Genomic DNA, 17,476 nt, shown 5'->3' on the forward strand with positions numbered 1-17,476 from the left:
GTATGGGCAGCAGAAGGCTGCTCTCGGAACTCCCGATGGCAGAATATACAGCTCTCTCCTGTGATGTTTTGATTGATTTCCCTGGCAGTATGCAACCTGTGGGTTTTGCCCCTTCAGCTTCCGAAGGGGCTAATAAAGACCTGCTTTTTCCTCCTGCTTCAAACTGGGCAGTGACTTCTACATCAGAGTACAAAATCTGTTCAAGAGATCTGCCCTGCCTGCGGTGGTCCAAGATAGCTCCAGGCAAATAGTTTTCAAAAATTCAAGTTCCAGGTGACTCTTCTGCACTGACTCCCCAACAGGGGATGAGCAAACATGCCCTGTTTTTTTGTTTGTTTGATGTTTCTTCATATTTTATTGGTGGTTCTGTTTCAGTGGAGTTCACTGTTGGTTTTTCTCTGTCACTGTGTACTTACACCGTACGGAATTTATACAGGCGTTTTGGCTTATGATGTCTGTCATTTTTAATATAGCTGCAATGATTAAAGTTCAAGAATTCACCCCAGTATTTCAGTCATTGTGATGAGCTGACCTGTCGTTTCAATGGGGCAAAAGAGCAGGACCAGAATGGAATTTGGGAGCAGCCCACCAAACTATTTTTCATCAGTCACAGGAAGAAGTTGATTCTTATACGCCACTTTTCTCTACCTGGAGTCTCAAAGCAGCTTACATTCACCTTCCCTTTCCTCTCCCCACAACAGACACCCTGAGAGGGAGGGGCTGAGAGAGCCCTGAGATTACAGAAGAAGAGTTGGTTCTTATATGCCACTTTTCTCTACCCGAACGAGTCTCAAAGTGGCTTACAGTCGCCCTCCCTTTCCTCTCCCCACAACAGCCCCCCTGTGAGGTGGATGAGGCTGAAAGAGCGCTGATATTACTGCTCAATCAGAACAGTTTTATCAGTGCTGTGGCGAGCCCAAGGTCACCCAGCTGACTGCATGTGGGGGAGCAGGAAATCAAACCCAGCTCACCAGATTAGAAGTCCGTGCTCCTAACCACTACAACCAAGCTGGTGAGCATTGTCCTTCCCAAGGAAATGTGATGGAGCGCCTTGAATTTTCCACAGCTGTAACTGAGTAGATTGAAAACTTAGATAGAAAACTTAGATATTTAGTGGTATTGGTGACTCTCTCTGTAAATCTGTTGAAACAACTTGGTTATGTATTTATATTATCATATATTCTCCCTATGCGTAATTCTGCCATTCAATCAATCATCTGTCTTCCCCTCTGGGTTTATATTGTGGCACTCACTAAATCCTCCCAGCTCATCTTAGTTCAAGAGAAGATGAGTCGCTGGGCACAAGCTATTTTTTTTCCTGTAAAGTTTTCCAGCTTGGCTGGTTTCCTTCCATCAGATACAGTTACAAGGAGCCTCTGGGGTTTTCTGGAACAAGCTTTGAAATTGCCAGTCTGGTCTCTTAATCACGTTTCTTAGGAACATAGCAATTAATAATCGCTCGTTGAGAACGGGCAGGCATAAAAAGTGCTGCAACATAATAGGATCCCCAAGCATTCTTAGGGACCAGGTTGCGTTTAGATTCTCTTAAATGGTCGCTTTTCCTTTGATTGCACTGGAAGGTGTTTTGCTAGATTGGGCATAGAATTCCTTTTAAAGATGGATTTTATTTATTCAGAATAAGAGATGACATGATAAAGAATACAGAAAGACACAAGCTTCGTTTACAGAACTATAAAGAGTCAGCTGACATGTCCCACGTGGGATGGGAGAAAAGGCCACTTCTTTTACAGCCACGAAAACTAGTGGATTGCTGAAGTAGGAGTTGGTGGTACTGGTGCAATGGTTGGTTTGTCTACATCAGGGGTAGTCAAACCGGCCCTCCAGATATCCATGGACTACAATTCCCATGAGCCCCCGCCAGCGAATGCTGGCAGGGGCTCATGGGAATTGTAGTCCATGGACATCTGGAGGGCCGCAGTTTGACTACCCCTGGTCTACAGAACCCCACTCAGCCACGGGGGAAGCCAGAGCTGAAAATTGCTTCTAACCCTCGTCAAAGAGGCGGATTCAGGTCCCCTGCCTATCCGTGGGATTCACGGGATGGCCCTGGGTTGATCATGATCCCCCAAATCTCTCAAGCTTGTAGGAGCATAAAATGGAGGAAAGGAACACCCCGACCGAGCTCTGTGGAAGAAGGGTGGGGTTAGAAGTGTGAGAAACAGTGTTATTTTATTACTATTAGAGTAATAGAATCAGAGCTGGAAGGGACCTCCAGGGACATCTAGTCCAACCCCCCGCAAAATGCTCTATTAATATTATTAAACTTGGACAAAGAATGCCGGCTGCATTATCCTGAAGGTACTAAGTGACCCCTCGGATCAAACTTATGTCCGAGTCAGATGTACACATTCACAGCTTGGATAGCGTGCATGACATCCCACTGAGATCCTTCCCAGACTCCAAGAGGGGCCTGGGGGATATTTACAACTAACCTCCAGACTGATCACTTCCATGAGGGAAAATGGGTGATTTGGAAGGTGGCCCTTGTGCCTTGCATCCCATTGAGGCCCTTCACAACCTTCACCCCCAAATCTCCAGAAGTTTCTGGATCTGACCTCCCTAACGAACCGTCATTAGGCATCGATTTCAATTAGCTTCTTCCCAACACTCGTTTGGAGATTCACTTTTCTTGCCATTAGTATTGTAATGAGATTCAAGCTGCGAACCTCGCCTTGGTCGTGGGAAATGCCGTTCTTCACTTGTCAACATCTCGCCCGCCACCCGGGCACCGTCCGAGAAATGTGTCTCCTCCTTTGATGGCTCCCAAGTCTGTTTCCATCCTCCAGTCTTGTCTCACGTCCCCCAGGCCTTACTTATTATTCTCCAAAGACCAGGAGGGAAACGGATGGTCTTTTGATAAAGCTACCCCTGCTTCGCGGCCTGCCAAACATTCATTTCCCGCTGTCATTCATTCTCCTGCCCTTTAATGAGAGAGTTACTGGCAATCATAATTATTCAGTCCGACCGTTGCAGTCGTCTTGGGATTTGGCAGGGAGGGGTGCAGGGGAGGAGGAGAGAAAGTTAGAAAGGTGGGAAGCAAAAGGAAAAGGGGTCCGACTGGGTTGCATGTGCAAGAGGAGGAGGTGGAGGGAAATCTGCCTTTACAGATTCCTTCCTCTTGTAAGTTCCCAGCCATTGCCTTATCTAGGTTAACATTTAAGAGACTGAGATTAGCAAATTGGCTGTTGAAAAGGAAGGCCATGCCAAAGCACCCCTGTTTAATCACAAAACCCTTTGAGGTTGCCATAAGTTGCCTGCACTTTACACAAACAAACACACACACACACACAGAGTTAAAGAGAAGTGTTCTTTCAAGGGATCCAAACGACCCACAAATGCAGACCACCAGTTTCCTAAACTGTAAATATTCTCGTCCCCTTCCGTTTTTAATTTCATCTGGTAAATCATTCATGGGCTGGGAGGTATATCGCAACCGGCAAGTCTCCGCTCCTGTACAGCCGGGCAAAAGGGCCTTTGCCAACCGGCAGAGTTGTATTATTGGGTCAGTTAATTAGGCAGATGAATAACTGCTCACAGCCCAACTCCCCAGAGGTGCGTCAGGCAATGCAGCATATGCCACAAATTCACTCGCGTGAACGAACAAAAGAGATTTGTTTCGTTGGCCAGAAGCTGTTATTCTGAATGGAGCTGTGGAATGCAAAATTGAGCATTAAATGAACGGGTTGGCGCAAGCAACAGAGTGCCTAGACGCTGGGGATGCGAGAGCACTCAAAGTGTGCATAGGTATCTCCTTGACTGTGATGCCTCTGCCTTTACCTGGGAGCAGCTCTCTGATCCCTCCTTTCCCCCTTGCTCTCTTGATCCTCTCCCTCACTGCCCTTGGCCGTCCATGGAGATACAGGTCTCTGCAGGTTTCTCTTGTAGATGCAGTGCCTTCATACTCCCACACATGTGGCGCTGGACCAGCTGGCCTTTTGTGATAGGGAAAGTCCTCTTAAGACTTATTTATTTATATTTATTATATTTGTATACCACCCAGAGGGGTTTTATGGGGGGGGAGGGTTTACGGACTGATTGTAACCTGCCATGAGCCAGTTCTGGGAGTGGCAGGTAATAAGTTAAAAAATAAATAAATAACAAATAGGGGGGCACCCAATCAATTAATTGATCATCTATCATTGGGGTTATTGTTATTGTACTGTTATTGCTGTGTTGCCTCATGTTATCTGTATCTGTTTCCTGTAAACCGCCCTGAGCCTTTGGGGAAGGGCTGTAAATAAATAAATAAATAAATAAATAAATAAATAAATAAATAAATAAATAAATAAATAGTTGCTTTGCTTCTGTGGGTGTGGGAGGAGCTAGTATGGTTGGATTCAGTCCTTGTTCGGTTCAGTCATTTCTCAAAAGAAGGTGTCAATCATGCCAAGGAGCTGCTTACGAGGATCTCCTGCCAAAAGTCCTGCACAGGAAGGACCCAGAAGAGCCTGCCCCCTTACCCGCCTGGTGGAGTGCCAGATTGCGACTCACAGCTAGAACAGGAGACGTCATGTGGGACGTAGAAAACACATACGACAAAACCGTTTGGGAAGAGAGTGGCAAAAATGCAAAAATGACGACAAAGGGCCCTTTGATCATATGCATTCACAAACCCAAGAGGGATCTGCATTTTGGCAGGGATTTCTGGCATCTCCATGGCAACCAGAGACCATGAAAACCAAAAGACAAAAGCCTAAATTGAAAATATTTAATTACAAAGTCAGTGCTTTGTGCTGGTGTTTGCAGGGAAACAAAAATACTCCTCTTGTGTACCATTATGACCGTAAAAAGAGAAAATCACAACAGAAGACAAAAAAAATAAATAACGGATCATGTGAACGGTCCCTCATCGGATCTTTTCAACCATAACTTCATTCCCCTCCTCTGTTTCTTTGCTTCTTCCCTTCCTCAACCAGCAAGGCTTCCGTGGCAGGGCGGGGATTCGAACCTGGGTCCAACAGAGATAATACAGCAAAGTGACAAATTCTGTGCATTCTTTGCATCTATGGAAAGAGACCTTGTAATAACTTACCCCAGACATATTGCCCGGGAAAGGGGCTGATGGCATACTTCCCAAGCATAAGGCACTAATTCTTCATCACATGACAAGAGAGGAATGGGGAGCACAGCAAGGACATAGCCAGATTTATTCTTCAGTAAACACACGCTCTGACAGATGTCCTTAATGCAAAGAGGCATCGGCTCCACTGCTCTTGGCCAATGTTTGCAAATCACCTAACCGCACAATCCTTAAACAAAGAACGGAGCCCTGTAGCAACAGTTCAAGGAGCGTGAACCCAGAGGGTATCCATTAACCCGAGGATACTTCAAGGTACCCATTAACCCGAGAGGTCTTCCACCCCTCCAACGATTCTAGAAGTTGGTTCTTATCTGCTGCTTTTCTCTACCTGAAGGAGTCTCAAAGCAGCTTACAATTGCCTTCCCTTTCCTCTCCCCACAACAGATACCCTGTGAGGGAGGAGAGGCTGAGAGAGCCCTGATATTACTCAAGAAGAAGAGTTGGTTCTTATATGCCGCTTTCCTCTGCCCAAAGGAGTCTCAAAGTGGCTCACACTCACCTTCCCTTTCCTCTCCCAACCACAGACATCCTGGGAGGGAGGGGAGGCTGAGAGAGCCCTGATATCACTGCTCAGTCAGAACAGCTTTATCAAGGCTGTGGCAAGCCCAAGGTCCCCCAGCTGGCTGCATGTGGAGGAAGAGCGGGGAATCAAACCTGGCTCGCCAGATTAGAAGCCACTGCTCGTAACCGCTACACCAAGCTGGCTCTCAGCCGGGGTTCTAGAATGAAATCAGATCTGGCTTCGGAAACTGCATGAGTGGCCTCTCCCCACCCAGTCGCCTAGGCAAATTTTGAATGAGATGCAGTATTTACTTCTCCCTCTCAGACTGTCTCGGTGTGGTGTACAGCATTGGACCTGTTCCATCACATTTCACATTTAAACAATAAAAGACATAGTATTCATTAAAATGTATTAATTACAGTTTACAAGTATCAGTAGCTGGTTCATATCAATTGTTTCTCTAAGGGAGAGGGCGATTAGCTTGAGAGGCTCAGCTAGATGTCTTAGAATTTGTTTTTCTGCTGGCTTCGACTATAAGCTTGCTAGAAGAGCTCCATTTTACAGGCCCTCATTCCCTTGACACCAGGGTTCCACGACTGGGCAAAACTCTGCTCTGTTAGCCAAATAATAATAAAATCTTTCTGTGGCTTGATATAGTGGTTAGGAGTGGTGGCTTCTAATCCTGTGAGCTGAGTTTGATTCCCTGGCTCCCCACATGCAGCCAGCTGCGTGACCTTGGGCTAGTCACAATCCTGTTAGAGCTGATTTCACAGATCAGTTCTTTCAGAGCTCTCTCAGCTTCACAGGGTGCCTGTTGTGGGGAGAGGAAGGGAAGCTACTTTGGGTCTCCTTCAAGTAAAGAAGTGAGGCATATTATAACTTTCTTGTTTTCCCTTTATTAAGAAAATAAAATTGTTTTCAAATTTGGCAGAACAATATTCCAATTACTGAGGATGCATCTCAGGGGGGAATCCCAGGAAAGGTGCTCCAACCCAGGGAATTCCCAACCAGGGAAGCCTCTACGACACCATATCCTGCCAAAGTGAGGCTCCACCCACAAATCTCCAGGAAGCTCCCAATCCAGGGTTGGCAAGCTTTCCTCTCAAAGCATTAGAATGGCTTGTCAGAAACGTTACAAGCTCATGCTTTTTTCTGTATGGCGTACCACGAATCTTCACTGTCAACTGCCCTGAGCCGCACGGGAAAGCAGCATATAAATGTAAAAAACAAAAATAATTAAAAAGACATTATCTTCAAGGCCTTATTATCGCTGTTGCCATTATAATCTGCAGCAGCAATAAGAAATACACAATGTTTCCATTGCACTTCTACATTAAACAGCTTTAAAGCACAGCCTCCCTGCAGGAACCCACTCAACTAAACTCAGGATTAAGCGGCCTCCGCAGGAATTCAGCTGAACCCGACAGACCACGAAAGCGACCTTGCTATTCCCTCTCGCACTTTCGCCGCCACCTTCTCCCATCCCTCCCCTTTGTCTTCCGCGCCCCCCTAAAATCCAACACTCTCCCTTCTTCCCCCTCGCCTCCGCCACCCCTATTTATCTTTCCCCCACCCGGCACTTCCCCTCCGCGCGCCGCCCACCCGTGACGAATCTGCCGCGACGAACTGCAGCCAGCTTCCGGCGAGCCCGACTTCCTCTCGGCGGCCGGAAGCGGCGCGTCCGCCATTTTGTCTCCTGGGCCATGGCGACGCGGAGGGGAGCGAAGCGGTGAGGGACGACGCGAGGCTCCGGGACCCTTCTCGCCTTCGCCTCCATGTACGGCGGTCGCGCGGCGGCGGAGGCCGGGTCGGCGACGCCGCCTCCGCCGCCGCGGATGATGCTGGCGGGCGGTGGCGGCGGTGGTGGCGGAGCGCTGCCGGCCGCGGCCTGCTCGTCGGCCCCGGGCGGGGGCTCGTCTGGCGGCGGCGGCGGCGGCCGCGTGGAGTTGCTGGTCTTCGGCTACGCCTGCAAGCTGTTCCGCGACGACGAGAAGGCGCTGCAGCAGGAGCAAGGCCGCCAACTCATCCCGTGGATGGGCGACGCCTCCATCCTGATCGATAGGTCGGTGCCGCCAAGCCCCCCCGCCCCCCTCGCGCTCCTCTCCGGTGGGGGGGGGGATTGGGGCTGGGAGGGGGGCCAACCGCCGCGGGGCGCGCGACCCTCTGCCAGGCAGGACCCGAGGAATGGGGGAGGGGCCGCCAAATATTTGTACGCATTCAAAAGTGGGGGTGGGGGGCATTCCCGGTGGGAGCATCGCGCGGGGTGGCTTGTTTTTTCCGCCCGCGAAGGCAGAGCATCCCGCGGGTGTTGGGCAAAGAGAAGCTGTCTGTTTTAGAAGGAGGAGAGGGGGCACTTATATGCCGCTTTTTCTCAACTTGAAGTGATGGACCCATTCTGCACCCACTGGATAATGCACTTTAGAAGTCGATTATCCTGTCCCGCGTTGGAAAATCCAGCTGCCAAATCACTTTGAAAGTGCATTGCCCTGTGTTGGCGGAATGGGCCATGGAGTGGGGGGGGGTACCAATTTCTCTACTGGTTGCTCAGTTAGTTAGTAGAACCTGGATAATTGGGCTTCCAGGGTTGCTTTCTAAGCCAGAAGGCCTGGTTTGTGGGATATATGCTCTGTCTGGCTTTTGGAATACCGAGGTTCAAGTGGGTAGCCGTGTTGGTCTGAAGGAGCGCAACAAAATTAAGATTCCAGTAGCACCTTTAAGACCAATAAAGATTGTTTCAAGGCGTGAGTGAGCTTTCAAGCACAGGCACTTTCCTCAGACTGTTTTGGATAGGCTTGCGGAAGGAGGATCTGTATAGTTAGTGTTGATGTTACAGTTATGTTGAGTTGACTTAATTTCAAGGCACACTAGGCAAGCAACCCTAGAAGGCCCTGGGCCATCAGAAGGAGTCTCAAAGTGGCTTACAGTCACCTTCCATTTCCTCTCCCCACCGCAGACATCCGGTGAGGCAGAGAGAGCTCTGGCAGAACTCCTCTGTGAGAACAGCTCTAGCAGTGCTGTGACGAGACCAAGGTTGCATGTGGAGGAGCAGGGAATCAACCCCGCCTCTCCAGGTTAGAAGCTGCTGCTCTTAACCGCTATATCAAGCTGGCTTTCACCAGCAGAAGCAGATTCAAGTGGGCTGCCGTGTTGGCCTGAATTAGCAGAACAAATTTAAAGTCCAGCAGTACCTTGAAGGCTGACCAAGTTTGATTAAAGGTTCACAAAATCTCACCTTAAAGGTAACGGCGGACACTAAATTTGTTATATTAGGAGCAGTCATGCCACATACTAGGCTAGAGTTGTGAAATATTCCCCAAACCACATTCAACATACTAGGCTATAGTTCTTCAGGTGCTCGGGTGTTGCAGATGTAGATAAGGAATGGCATCCAAATAATGACAGTACATAGAAGGGGTTGCCTACATTTGCAACACCCAAGTATTTTGTCAGAAGAACTCTGATGAGTCAACTGTTTTATTATAATTACGTTAAATGTGGCTTGGGGAATTTTTCACAACTCTAACGTATTATGTGGCAGAACAAATTGAGAGTTGGTGTTAAGTTTGGATTCTTTAAGTTTGTTCTGCTGCTTCAAACAGTGCAATGACACATTTGAATATTATGTGGCATGACTGCTCCTAATATAAATCGTTCATATTTGCCCATCACACATGCTGTTTTCTGCTTTTGTGCTTTGTTTCTCCCTCCTGGCACCGAGGAACAGTTTTATGTGTGTCGCTTGTACCTAGTCTGTCAAGCTGGTGCTTTCTTTCCCCTGGTTTTGTGCAAACAGTTGTCTTTATTATTGTGTGTTGCGCGCATTCAGAACAGAGGAGCCTGGCTCTGAGCATCAGATTCAGCAGAGACAATAAAACCCAAAATCATCCACCACGAGTCTCCAGTGGGAAGAATTAAAGGGAACCGCTGCGATACATCATAAATCAGAATAGTAATAGTTAATTGCTGTAAAGCTGTTATCGTGGAATGGTTGGGGAAGAACAGCCATTCAGCAGTGTTTATCAAACAAGAGCCTGAAATGGTTTCTTGACAAAAGTGAAAAGTGAATATAAAGACATACGTTGACTTTCACAGTATCCAAGCACACTGCTGTGCTGCAAAGCCTGAGTAGCATACACGGAAAGTCCTTGAAGGAACTCTTTCAAATCTCTGGATCTTACCGTCTCGTATATTCAAAGGCACAAAAGCAGAGAGAGAACGGATCTTGGATTTGTAGGATGCCAAAGATGTGCCCGCAGACCTCACAGATTTGGTTTGTCTGTTTCGGACTTTCTGAATCTCAAAAGTTTTCAGTAAGTCGGTCTTGATTCATAAACAGACTCTGGCCTCCCAGGAGGTGTTAACATTTCAGTTTGCACGTTTCCATTGGTCTGTGAATAATTCTTAAGTGACCAGGACATCGCTTGGGTGATGAAGTTCTCGGGGCAGTTGTTCTGGCCGCCCTAATGGGCACATTCATAAACCAGCACCATTTCATCTTCGAAGGCCATGAGGCTTCTGGCAACGTACTAAAAACTTCCTTTTTGTTTTGTTCTCTTGCATATGGGGTTCAGGCAGATGGGGCTCTCTCGCTCGCAGCTAATGGCACTGCCAAGCCTTCCCGTCTGCAAAAATTTGGTCAAGCTATCCGCTATTAAAGCTTTAACAAAAGATTTTACTAAGTCTTTTTATGGTGGACTGTAAGATCCCTGTGTGTATAAACCAAACATATTGGAATGCTGGAGGTTAACCTTATGTCCTAAGGCAGAAAGTAAAAAAAAATAATTCAATCAATCATTTTTTGGGCTTTTAGGCTGCCCTTCTCCAAACAGTCTCAGGACAGCTTACAACAATTAGACAGAAAGCCATACAATATATAACCTAGCTAAAACTTTAAGATTCATCCATTTTAAGAACAACAAAAACATGCTCCATCGAACTGCCTCCCTCTACTGTGCCTGGCACCATATTATTCAGTTTATTAACCTCCCCTCTCTGCATCCAGGCTTGGGGCTGTGTACAGCATATATTTCTACAATAGGGTTACAATTGGAATATAAATACTATAACAAATGATGGAAAGAAGTTCCCAGTGCTCCCTCTCAGTATATGTAGGTGGCATGCGGGTGTCACGGAGGGGGGTAGGCATACAGTTTGTGCATCCTGGCTCAGCTGTATGCCTGGTGGAATAGCAATGTTTTGCAGGCACTGCAAAACTGATAGTTCTGTCAGGGCCCACATCTCTGCCAGTAGAATATTCTACCACGCTGGAGCCAGGGCCGAAAAGGCCCTGGTTGAGACCAGTCACCCTTCTTCATGGCTGGGGACCACCAGCATATTTGCATGTGTAGGTTTTAGAGTTCGTCTTGGGGTATATTGGGAGAGGCAGTCCCTTTTAAAATATAATTGTTAAAGATTTGTAAATGTGGGTGTATATGTTCTTAGATGTATACTTACGTGTGTGTGTGTGTGTGTGTGTGTGTACACATGCATACATGTATTAGAATTTTCTGTGTGGATGGATGACTTAAAGTGCATGTGTGCATGTATATTCTTAAAATCAGTCATGTTTATAAAGCACAGGCATCTGTGAAGAACTAAACACATTTTGATGAGCGTGTGTGCATGTATACCTTCATTGACCTTCATAAGAGTTTGGAAGCTAAGCAAGGTCAGCCACTGGTAGCATTTGGGTGGGAGACCATGATGGAAGTCCAGGGTTAATAGGAAATGACCTCTACTCATCCCTTGCGTTGAAAACATGGGTGCATGGCTCTGGAGCTGTCAGGAAGCTTAAAATCACACAGTTGTTATTATTTATGTACGTGTGTATTACATACCTAAGTAGGAATGTATGTACATAATATATTTTAATATGTAGAGAAATTTGGGATGCGCTGTCACCTATATGCAGATTCTTTGAAACCTTGAATAGGTGTCTGGAGACTATTCTGGGATGGATGAGGGCTAACAAACTGAAACTTAGTTCTGCCGAAACACAGGTACTCCTGATGGAGGACAAGAATTGGAATATCTCCTGTGTTGGAAGGGGTTGCACTTCCCTCAAGGAGCAAGTTCCTAGCATGCTGCTGGATTTGAGCCTCCTGTTGGAAAAACAGGTGGCCAGGGGTGCTGTCTGCTATAGCCGAACCTGATGAACCAGCTGTTTTACACCTTCCTGGGCAAGGAAGAACTTGTTACCATGCCACAGTAACAAGTTAGATGATTGCCGCACGCTTTACGCAAGGCTGTTCTTGAAGCGCACCCGGAAGAATGTTGGGGCCTGAATGTTGGTTAAGTGGTTCCTATGGACCATATCACTCCAGTCTTATTTTGTATACCCCTGCTATGCTCCTGGGCCCAATTGGAGGTCCTGATGTTGAGTATTTTGGCTTTGGGACAAGATTGCCAACTCCCTTATGAACCTTTGTAGTCGCTTCAGACATGCTTGAGTGCCCCCGTTGCCTGAGGCTAGACAGGTATCAGCCCCAGGAAGGCCCTTCTCCATTGTGATCTCTCCCCAGTGAGATTTGTCTGTTTGTGTCTATCATTGCCCCCCACCAGAAGATGAAGACTACTTCGTTTTCCTTGTAATTTCTCCTCTTAACTGTAGTTGGCCCTCTTCCCTGGTCGTGGAGTTACGCGTGCAGTGTACTTCTATATTTTACTGCTGTCATTATAATGTTGAGATGCTTTGATGCTTGCCGCCTTGGAGACTCTGTTTTGGATGGAAAGAGTTTAGCTAAATAAATTTACACACTTTTGAGTGCGTACATATATTTATGCATATATATAAACAAAAGCGAATGAAATGGCCAAGTCCAAATTGTCATTGCAGCTTCTGTTTCAAAACAAGCTTGCTCTTGTGCCTCTTGCAGTAGCCTGTGGAGATGAACATGTTGAGCAGTGTAGTTCTTCCTTCGGTGAAGGAGGGGAGGGGACGGGAGATGTGAGAACTTCATGTTCCTCAAGTTCAGCATGCCAGGCTACTCTAAAGAGACATGAGCAAGGCCAATAGGATTAGCAACTTATGAAAATTAATACTTCTGTTCTTGTGCCTTTATCAGCAGCTTCAGGTACAAGCAGTTAAGCAGGGGAAGTTCTTCCTATCTTTGTTGCCCCCATTCCACAACAGAAAAGACACTCTCTCCCCCACCCTTAATTCCAATTAGTGACAGTACTGTCTTTTAGCAGCCCAGGAAGCTTTTTCCATGCATGGAGACAGAATGAAAACACCTTCCCTGCTCAATTTTGGCCTATTAGCTGCTGATAAAAACACAGGGGCAGAGCAGTTTGGATTTTAATAAAAATGCCACAGGATCTGAGACTTCTGACTTGTGGGACGCTAGCAGTCCCTTGGCTGATTAAAGAGCCTCTGGCCTCTCCCATCCTTTATTTCCTCTCTGGCAGAGGGTCACTGTGTTACTGGGCCCACCCCCCTTGCAGGTGGAGGCAATCTCCTTTTCAAACCAAACTCCGTCATGGCGTCTCTTAGTAAAAAGGAGGCTGACTTTGTGTGTATCTGTGGGAGATCAAAATGACGGGTTGTATTTTTCTGTGGAGGTTGTATAGATTTGTAAGTCGGTTGATCCTGGCTGGCATTGCTGTACTTGATACCCTTTGGTGCTACTTTCCCATGGCATATTCAGAATGTTTTGGGCACAGTCAGCCCTCCTTCGGCTTTTGGCAAGGCACGTTGACCTAGAAATCATGGGACCATGCTCCTTAACCATTGGTGGAGTTTCTCCTGCAAATTATTGAGCTTCATTCTCTCAACACCATATTTCAGTCGGACTTTCCCTTCAAGGCTGTCAGAGCGACGCGCACCATAACAAAGGCTCTGGGAGGCAGGGTCGGCTGTGACACAGCCGACCGCCGCAAAGCTTGTCCGGGAGTTAGTCGATTCTGGTGTCCCTGTGTCCCAGCCCACCATTTTTGATAACTTGACTGCGCTGGTAATTAACAATATGTCAGACATGGCAAAGACTAGCTAGGCGTACTTGTCAGCTAATCCTTGAGTGGCCGCAGTCGTTCCCAGCGTAATTTGTGGCCCGCATACCGTTGTGATGGATTGTAGGATTTTGTTATAAATTTGGAATCCATCCAGATTATTATTATTGACCCCCAAAATGGAGATCCTGTAATGGTTTGTGGCTTGGTGGCGATTACAGTTTAAATAAAACCACGTGGATACTTGTTGTCTCAAGCAGAACATTCCTCCCTATGTTTGCATAATTGTAGAGTTTGAAGCATTGACTCTCTGTAGTTCCGTGTCTGGTTGGGTAGGGAACCTATGCAAAGTGGGACCGGAAACCACCTTGATTTCAGTCTGTGTAAGGTGGAGGAGAGTCTGCAGGGCTTTGGTTTGAAAAGGAGCCCATTGTGGCATATTGTAGGTGTTTGCTCTTTCCATTTCTCTTCCACCCAAGTCTTGCCAGTTAGTGTTGATTTTGAGCTCTGAACTGGGGAGAACCTTAGATTTTATGATACTATAAAATAAAATGTTCTGTCATGGATATCACAAAACAGGCTGGACTTGCAAAGTGAGTGAGAATCATAGAATAATAGAGTTGGAAGGGACCTCATGGACCATCTAGACCAACTCTAAAGATTAGACCACCTTTAGAGATGCTGTACTATATATGAAAGAGGATTGGAACTAATAAATGCCTTATTTTTGCTGCTGGACCAGACTAAAGTTTGTTTTTTCCAGTTTCTAGTATTGGCGCTAAGTGGTAAATTGAAGATTGGTTTGGAGAATTGAGTTGCACAGGTGGAATTGAGTTGCACAGGCAGTTTAAGGGCCTTGTTTGGTTCTTCAGTCTCCATGGAAAAACATCAGTGGGAAGTTTATATATGTACTATAAACACATTTTTAAAAAACCTCAATTCTTTTCTGAAGAAAGAGTAAAAGCTAGTAAGGAATGTGCTTTTGATTGCCTGTAGCCATAGTCTAGAAGACTGTATTGGCTTGACAAATGGTGGGAGCAAACTGTACATATGCACATGGATCTTTAGATCAGTTAATCTACATTTGTAAATTAAGGAGGTTTGACGAGCGTGTCCTTTAGCCACAGTCCTGAATTGGTTTAATTTGCACACTTAAATTAGCAGGGGAATAAGAATCAGGCCCCTGAATACCATGGAGGCGTTTGAAAGCCTTTTCTCTCTCATCACCTATTCAGAAATCCACGCTAATATCTTGAACAACCCAGAAGAATTGTTCCTGGGTCTGCAGAAGTAAACTTGGAATGGAAAGATTCGCGGCAAAAAAAATTGTATGGGAAATGCTTTTCAGTTAGCGAGGCTCACCCGATTTCAAGGCAAATAACAAACTGCCGTAATTTTATTCAGCGAATTAAACCAGCCCTGCGGACGAGCCCGTCAGTGTTCCTTGAATGCTGGCCAACGCAGACATGAGGCACTTCTGCGGTTTCCGAGAATGTCCTTGCCTATTCACCTGCAGGTGTTTCCCACTTGCCCCAGGTGCCTAGCCGAGAGGTGGTTTGGAAGCCCGAACGAGACCATTTATACCTAGCCGCAAGGCGTTCGTACTGCCCCTGAGCAGTTTTTGTAACTTCGATGATGAACCTCCTTAAATTGCACATTTATGTTACTGTTCCTATGTATGTGTGTCTCTCTATCACATAACCCAGGACTTCTTTCCTCAGCCGTATGGCTAGGGGCCGAGCCTAGCCCTGATATTACCTCCAATGGACGCAAGTTTCTTTGGTGAAGATTTCTCCTGAGAGTTCGAGGCTAGCAGAAAGAAGCGAGGAAATTGCCACCGTTTGGTTCTTACGGATAGGTATTTATGTATTTGGGTTTGTGTAAATGTAAGCTATGTTGACTTTCCAGAAAAAGAAAAAAAAAACACAACAGCAACAGCTAGTCTTTTTGGCAAGGGAGTGTTGAGTGGTTGAACCATAAACGGTAAGAACTGTAAAAGGATTCGCTTCCTCTTTAAATTAAGTTACCTTGCCTTTAATCATACTAGTCCTTTAACGGGGAGCTATTTTAATTTAAAAAAACAAACAAACATTATAGCGGGCAAGAAGCGACTTAAGTCAGATTTAAACTAGTCCGAAGTTAACTGAATTAATTTTTCTTTTCAATTTTATGTGGTAAGTATTTGTGTAGTGGCCGAAAACCCCAGTCCAAGGTTTTCCCGTTGACCCTTTTTTTTTCACGTTGCAGGTACGATGGGCGGGGTCACCTCCATGACCTTTCTGAATACGATGCCGAGTATTCCACCTGGAACCGAGACTACCAGTTGTCCGAAGAGGAGGCTAGAATCGAAGCCCTCTGTGATGAAGAGAGGTATTTAGCCTTGCATACGGACTTGCTTGAGGAAGAGGCAAGGCAAGGTATTGCTCAAGGATAAACTCCGCAGTTAGAACACATTGAATTGAAAAAAATTTTTAAACAGCTTTTTTTGATTTAAAATAAGAAAAAAAAAATTAAACTTGTTCTCACTTGTTTTATACTCACTCTCTCTGATATTATTTTGACAGTACCCAGTGGATTCGAAAAACAGGCGTCTTTGCGTATCTGAGAGGACCTCAGGATAGTTTATATATAGAGCCACACAGAAATTGCCCACAGAAATTTGGGGGCAGGCTGAGAACTGAGACACTTTTAACTGTTCTTCTTTAACAGTATTGTATGACTGAAAGTTCACATCATGTCTTTGCCTATGCTTGAAATGAAATCTGATTAACTCTTAAGACACTTATCTCGGCAGGGGTGGGAGGGGGAGACGATGAACACCAAACATGCCTTCTGCCCCCTTTCCTTTTGGGTACTCAGTAACTTGTTGGCAGAAGTCTCAGTATCTACAGAGGACTCATGTGGTGAACATGTTTTAATGCTTATATTTGGATGTTTAGGAGTAAACCCGTAACAAACTTTCTGTTTGTTTGTTTGTTTTTTAAAAACTCAAAATTGTAGCTAAAATATGTCCCGTTTTCTAATTGAATGTTACGTTTTTGTTCCAAGAGGAAGAATACAAGAGGTTGAGCAAAGCTTTGGCGGAAGATGGTACCTACAATGCAGTGGGTTTCACTTACAGCAGTGATTATTACGATCCTTCTGAACCCACTGAGGAGGAAGAACAGCCTTCAAAAGCAAAACGTAAGAAACGGCATGGATTAAGGGGGCCATAAGCTATTCTTTGTTCAAAAATGGCACTTCCCAGCTCAGAATGTAGCTGGGGATTGGGGGGGGGGGGTGTTTTCCAATCTGTTCTGGCAGTTTTATGCTGAGATTTTATTGCATAATAGTGTCAAAGTGCGTCCAAAGAAGTGCGTTCGCCCAAAGAGGCCCCGAGGGAAAGGAATAAACTCCTTTCTAGCAAGGCAGAGTCAAAGAGAAGAAGCAGCAGTGTCTCCTTGGAGGGAGATGCCCTGTCCTGATTGCATTAAGGCTGATGTATGACTTTTTAGCAAGGCCTGGTGTGTTTATTTTGCTTTGGCCTTCTGTCGGTGCCCAAGACAGCTTACAACATTAAAAAGAAACAGACAAATGCACCATGAAGGTGATAGCTGGATGCTGGGAAAGGGCTTTTGATTGAATGCAAGCTAACAAGAAACCTTTTCAGAATTGCCAAAGCGTGTCCAGAGGATGTATTCTCTTCCATGTGTATTGCTACGTACAGTCCCCCCCCCCCCTTTAATGTGGCTCGTCATTCCATTCCGTACTTTGAATGGTGACTTCAGCAAGAGTAACTATTGCACATGTGGAATGGGTTGGCACTTGGATGGGAGACCAAGGAAATGTTGAGCTACTGTGCCAAGGAAGACAGTGGTAAACCGTCTCTGCTCATATGCTCCAAAAACCCCGCAGTCCTAACGTCGCCACAAGTCAATTGTGACTTG

The 17,476-nt window shown here is 46.0% G+C and overlaps 1 protein-coding gene across 5 annotated transcripts in view; it reads left to right on the forward strand.

The window, feature by feature from the left end:
* The first annotated feature begins 7,287 nt into the window (after positions 1 to 7,287).
* SFSWAP (splicing factor SWAP) overlaps positions 7,288 to 17,476 on the forward strand; it is an 86,791-nt gene continuing 76,602 nt past the window's right edge. The window contains exons 1-4 of one of the 5 annotated variants that reach the window (XM_077308483.1): positions 7,506 to 7,665; positions 15,272 to 15,408; positions 15,798 to 15,920; positions 16,599 to 16,733. In XM_077308483.1, coding sequence (XP_077164598.1) covers positions 15,803 to 15,920; positions 16,599 to 16,733 — 253 coding nt within the window. In that variant the 5' untranslated portion in view covers positions 7,506 to 7,665; positions 15,272 to 15,408; positions 15,798 to 15,802. Of the gene's footprint in view, positions 7,666 to 15,271; positions 15,409 to 15,797; positions 15,968 to 16,598; positions 16,734 to 17,476 lie in introns of all 5 variants that reach the window. The other 4 variants (XM_077308480.1, XM_077308479.1, XM_077308481.1 and 1 more) reach the window with 4 other exon arrangements.

Source organism: Paroedura picta, chromosome 13 (genome assembly GCF_049243985.1).
Source record: "Paroedura picta isolate Pp20150507F chromosome 13, Ppicta_v3.0, whole genome shotgun sequence".
In the NCBI taxonomy this organism is placed as follows: domain Eukaryota; kingdom Metazoa; phylum Chordata; class Lepidosauria; order Squamata; family Gekkonidae; genus Paroedura; species Paroedura picta.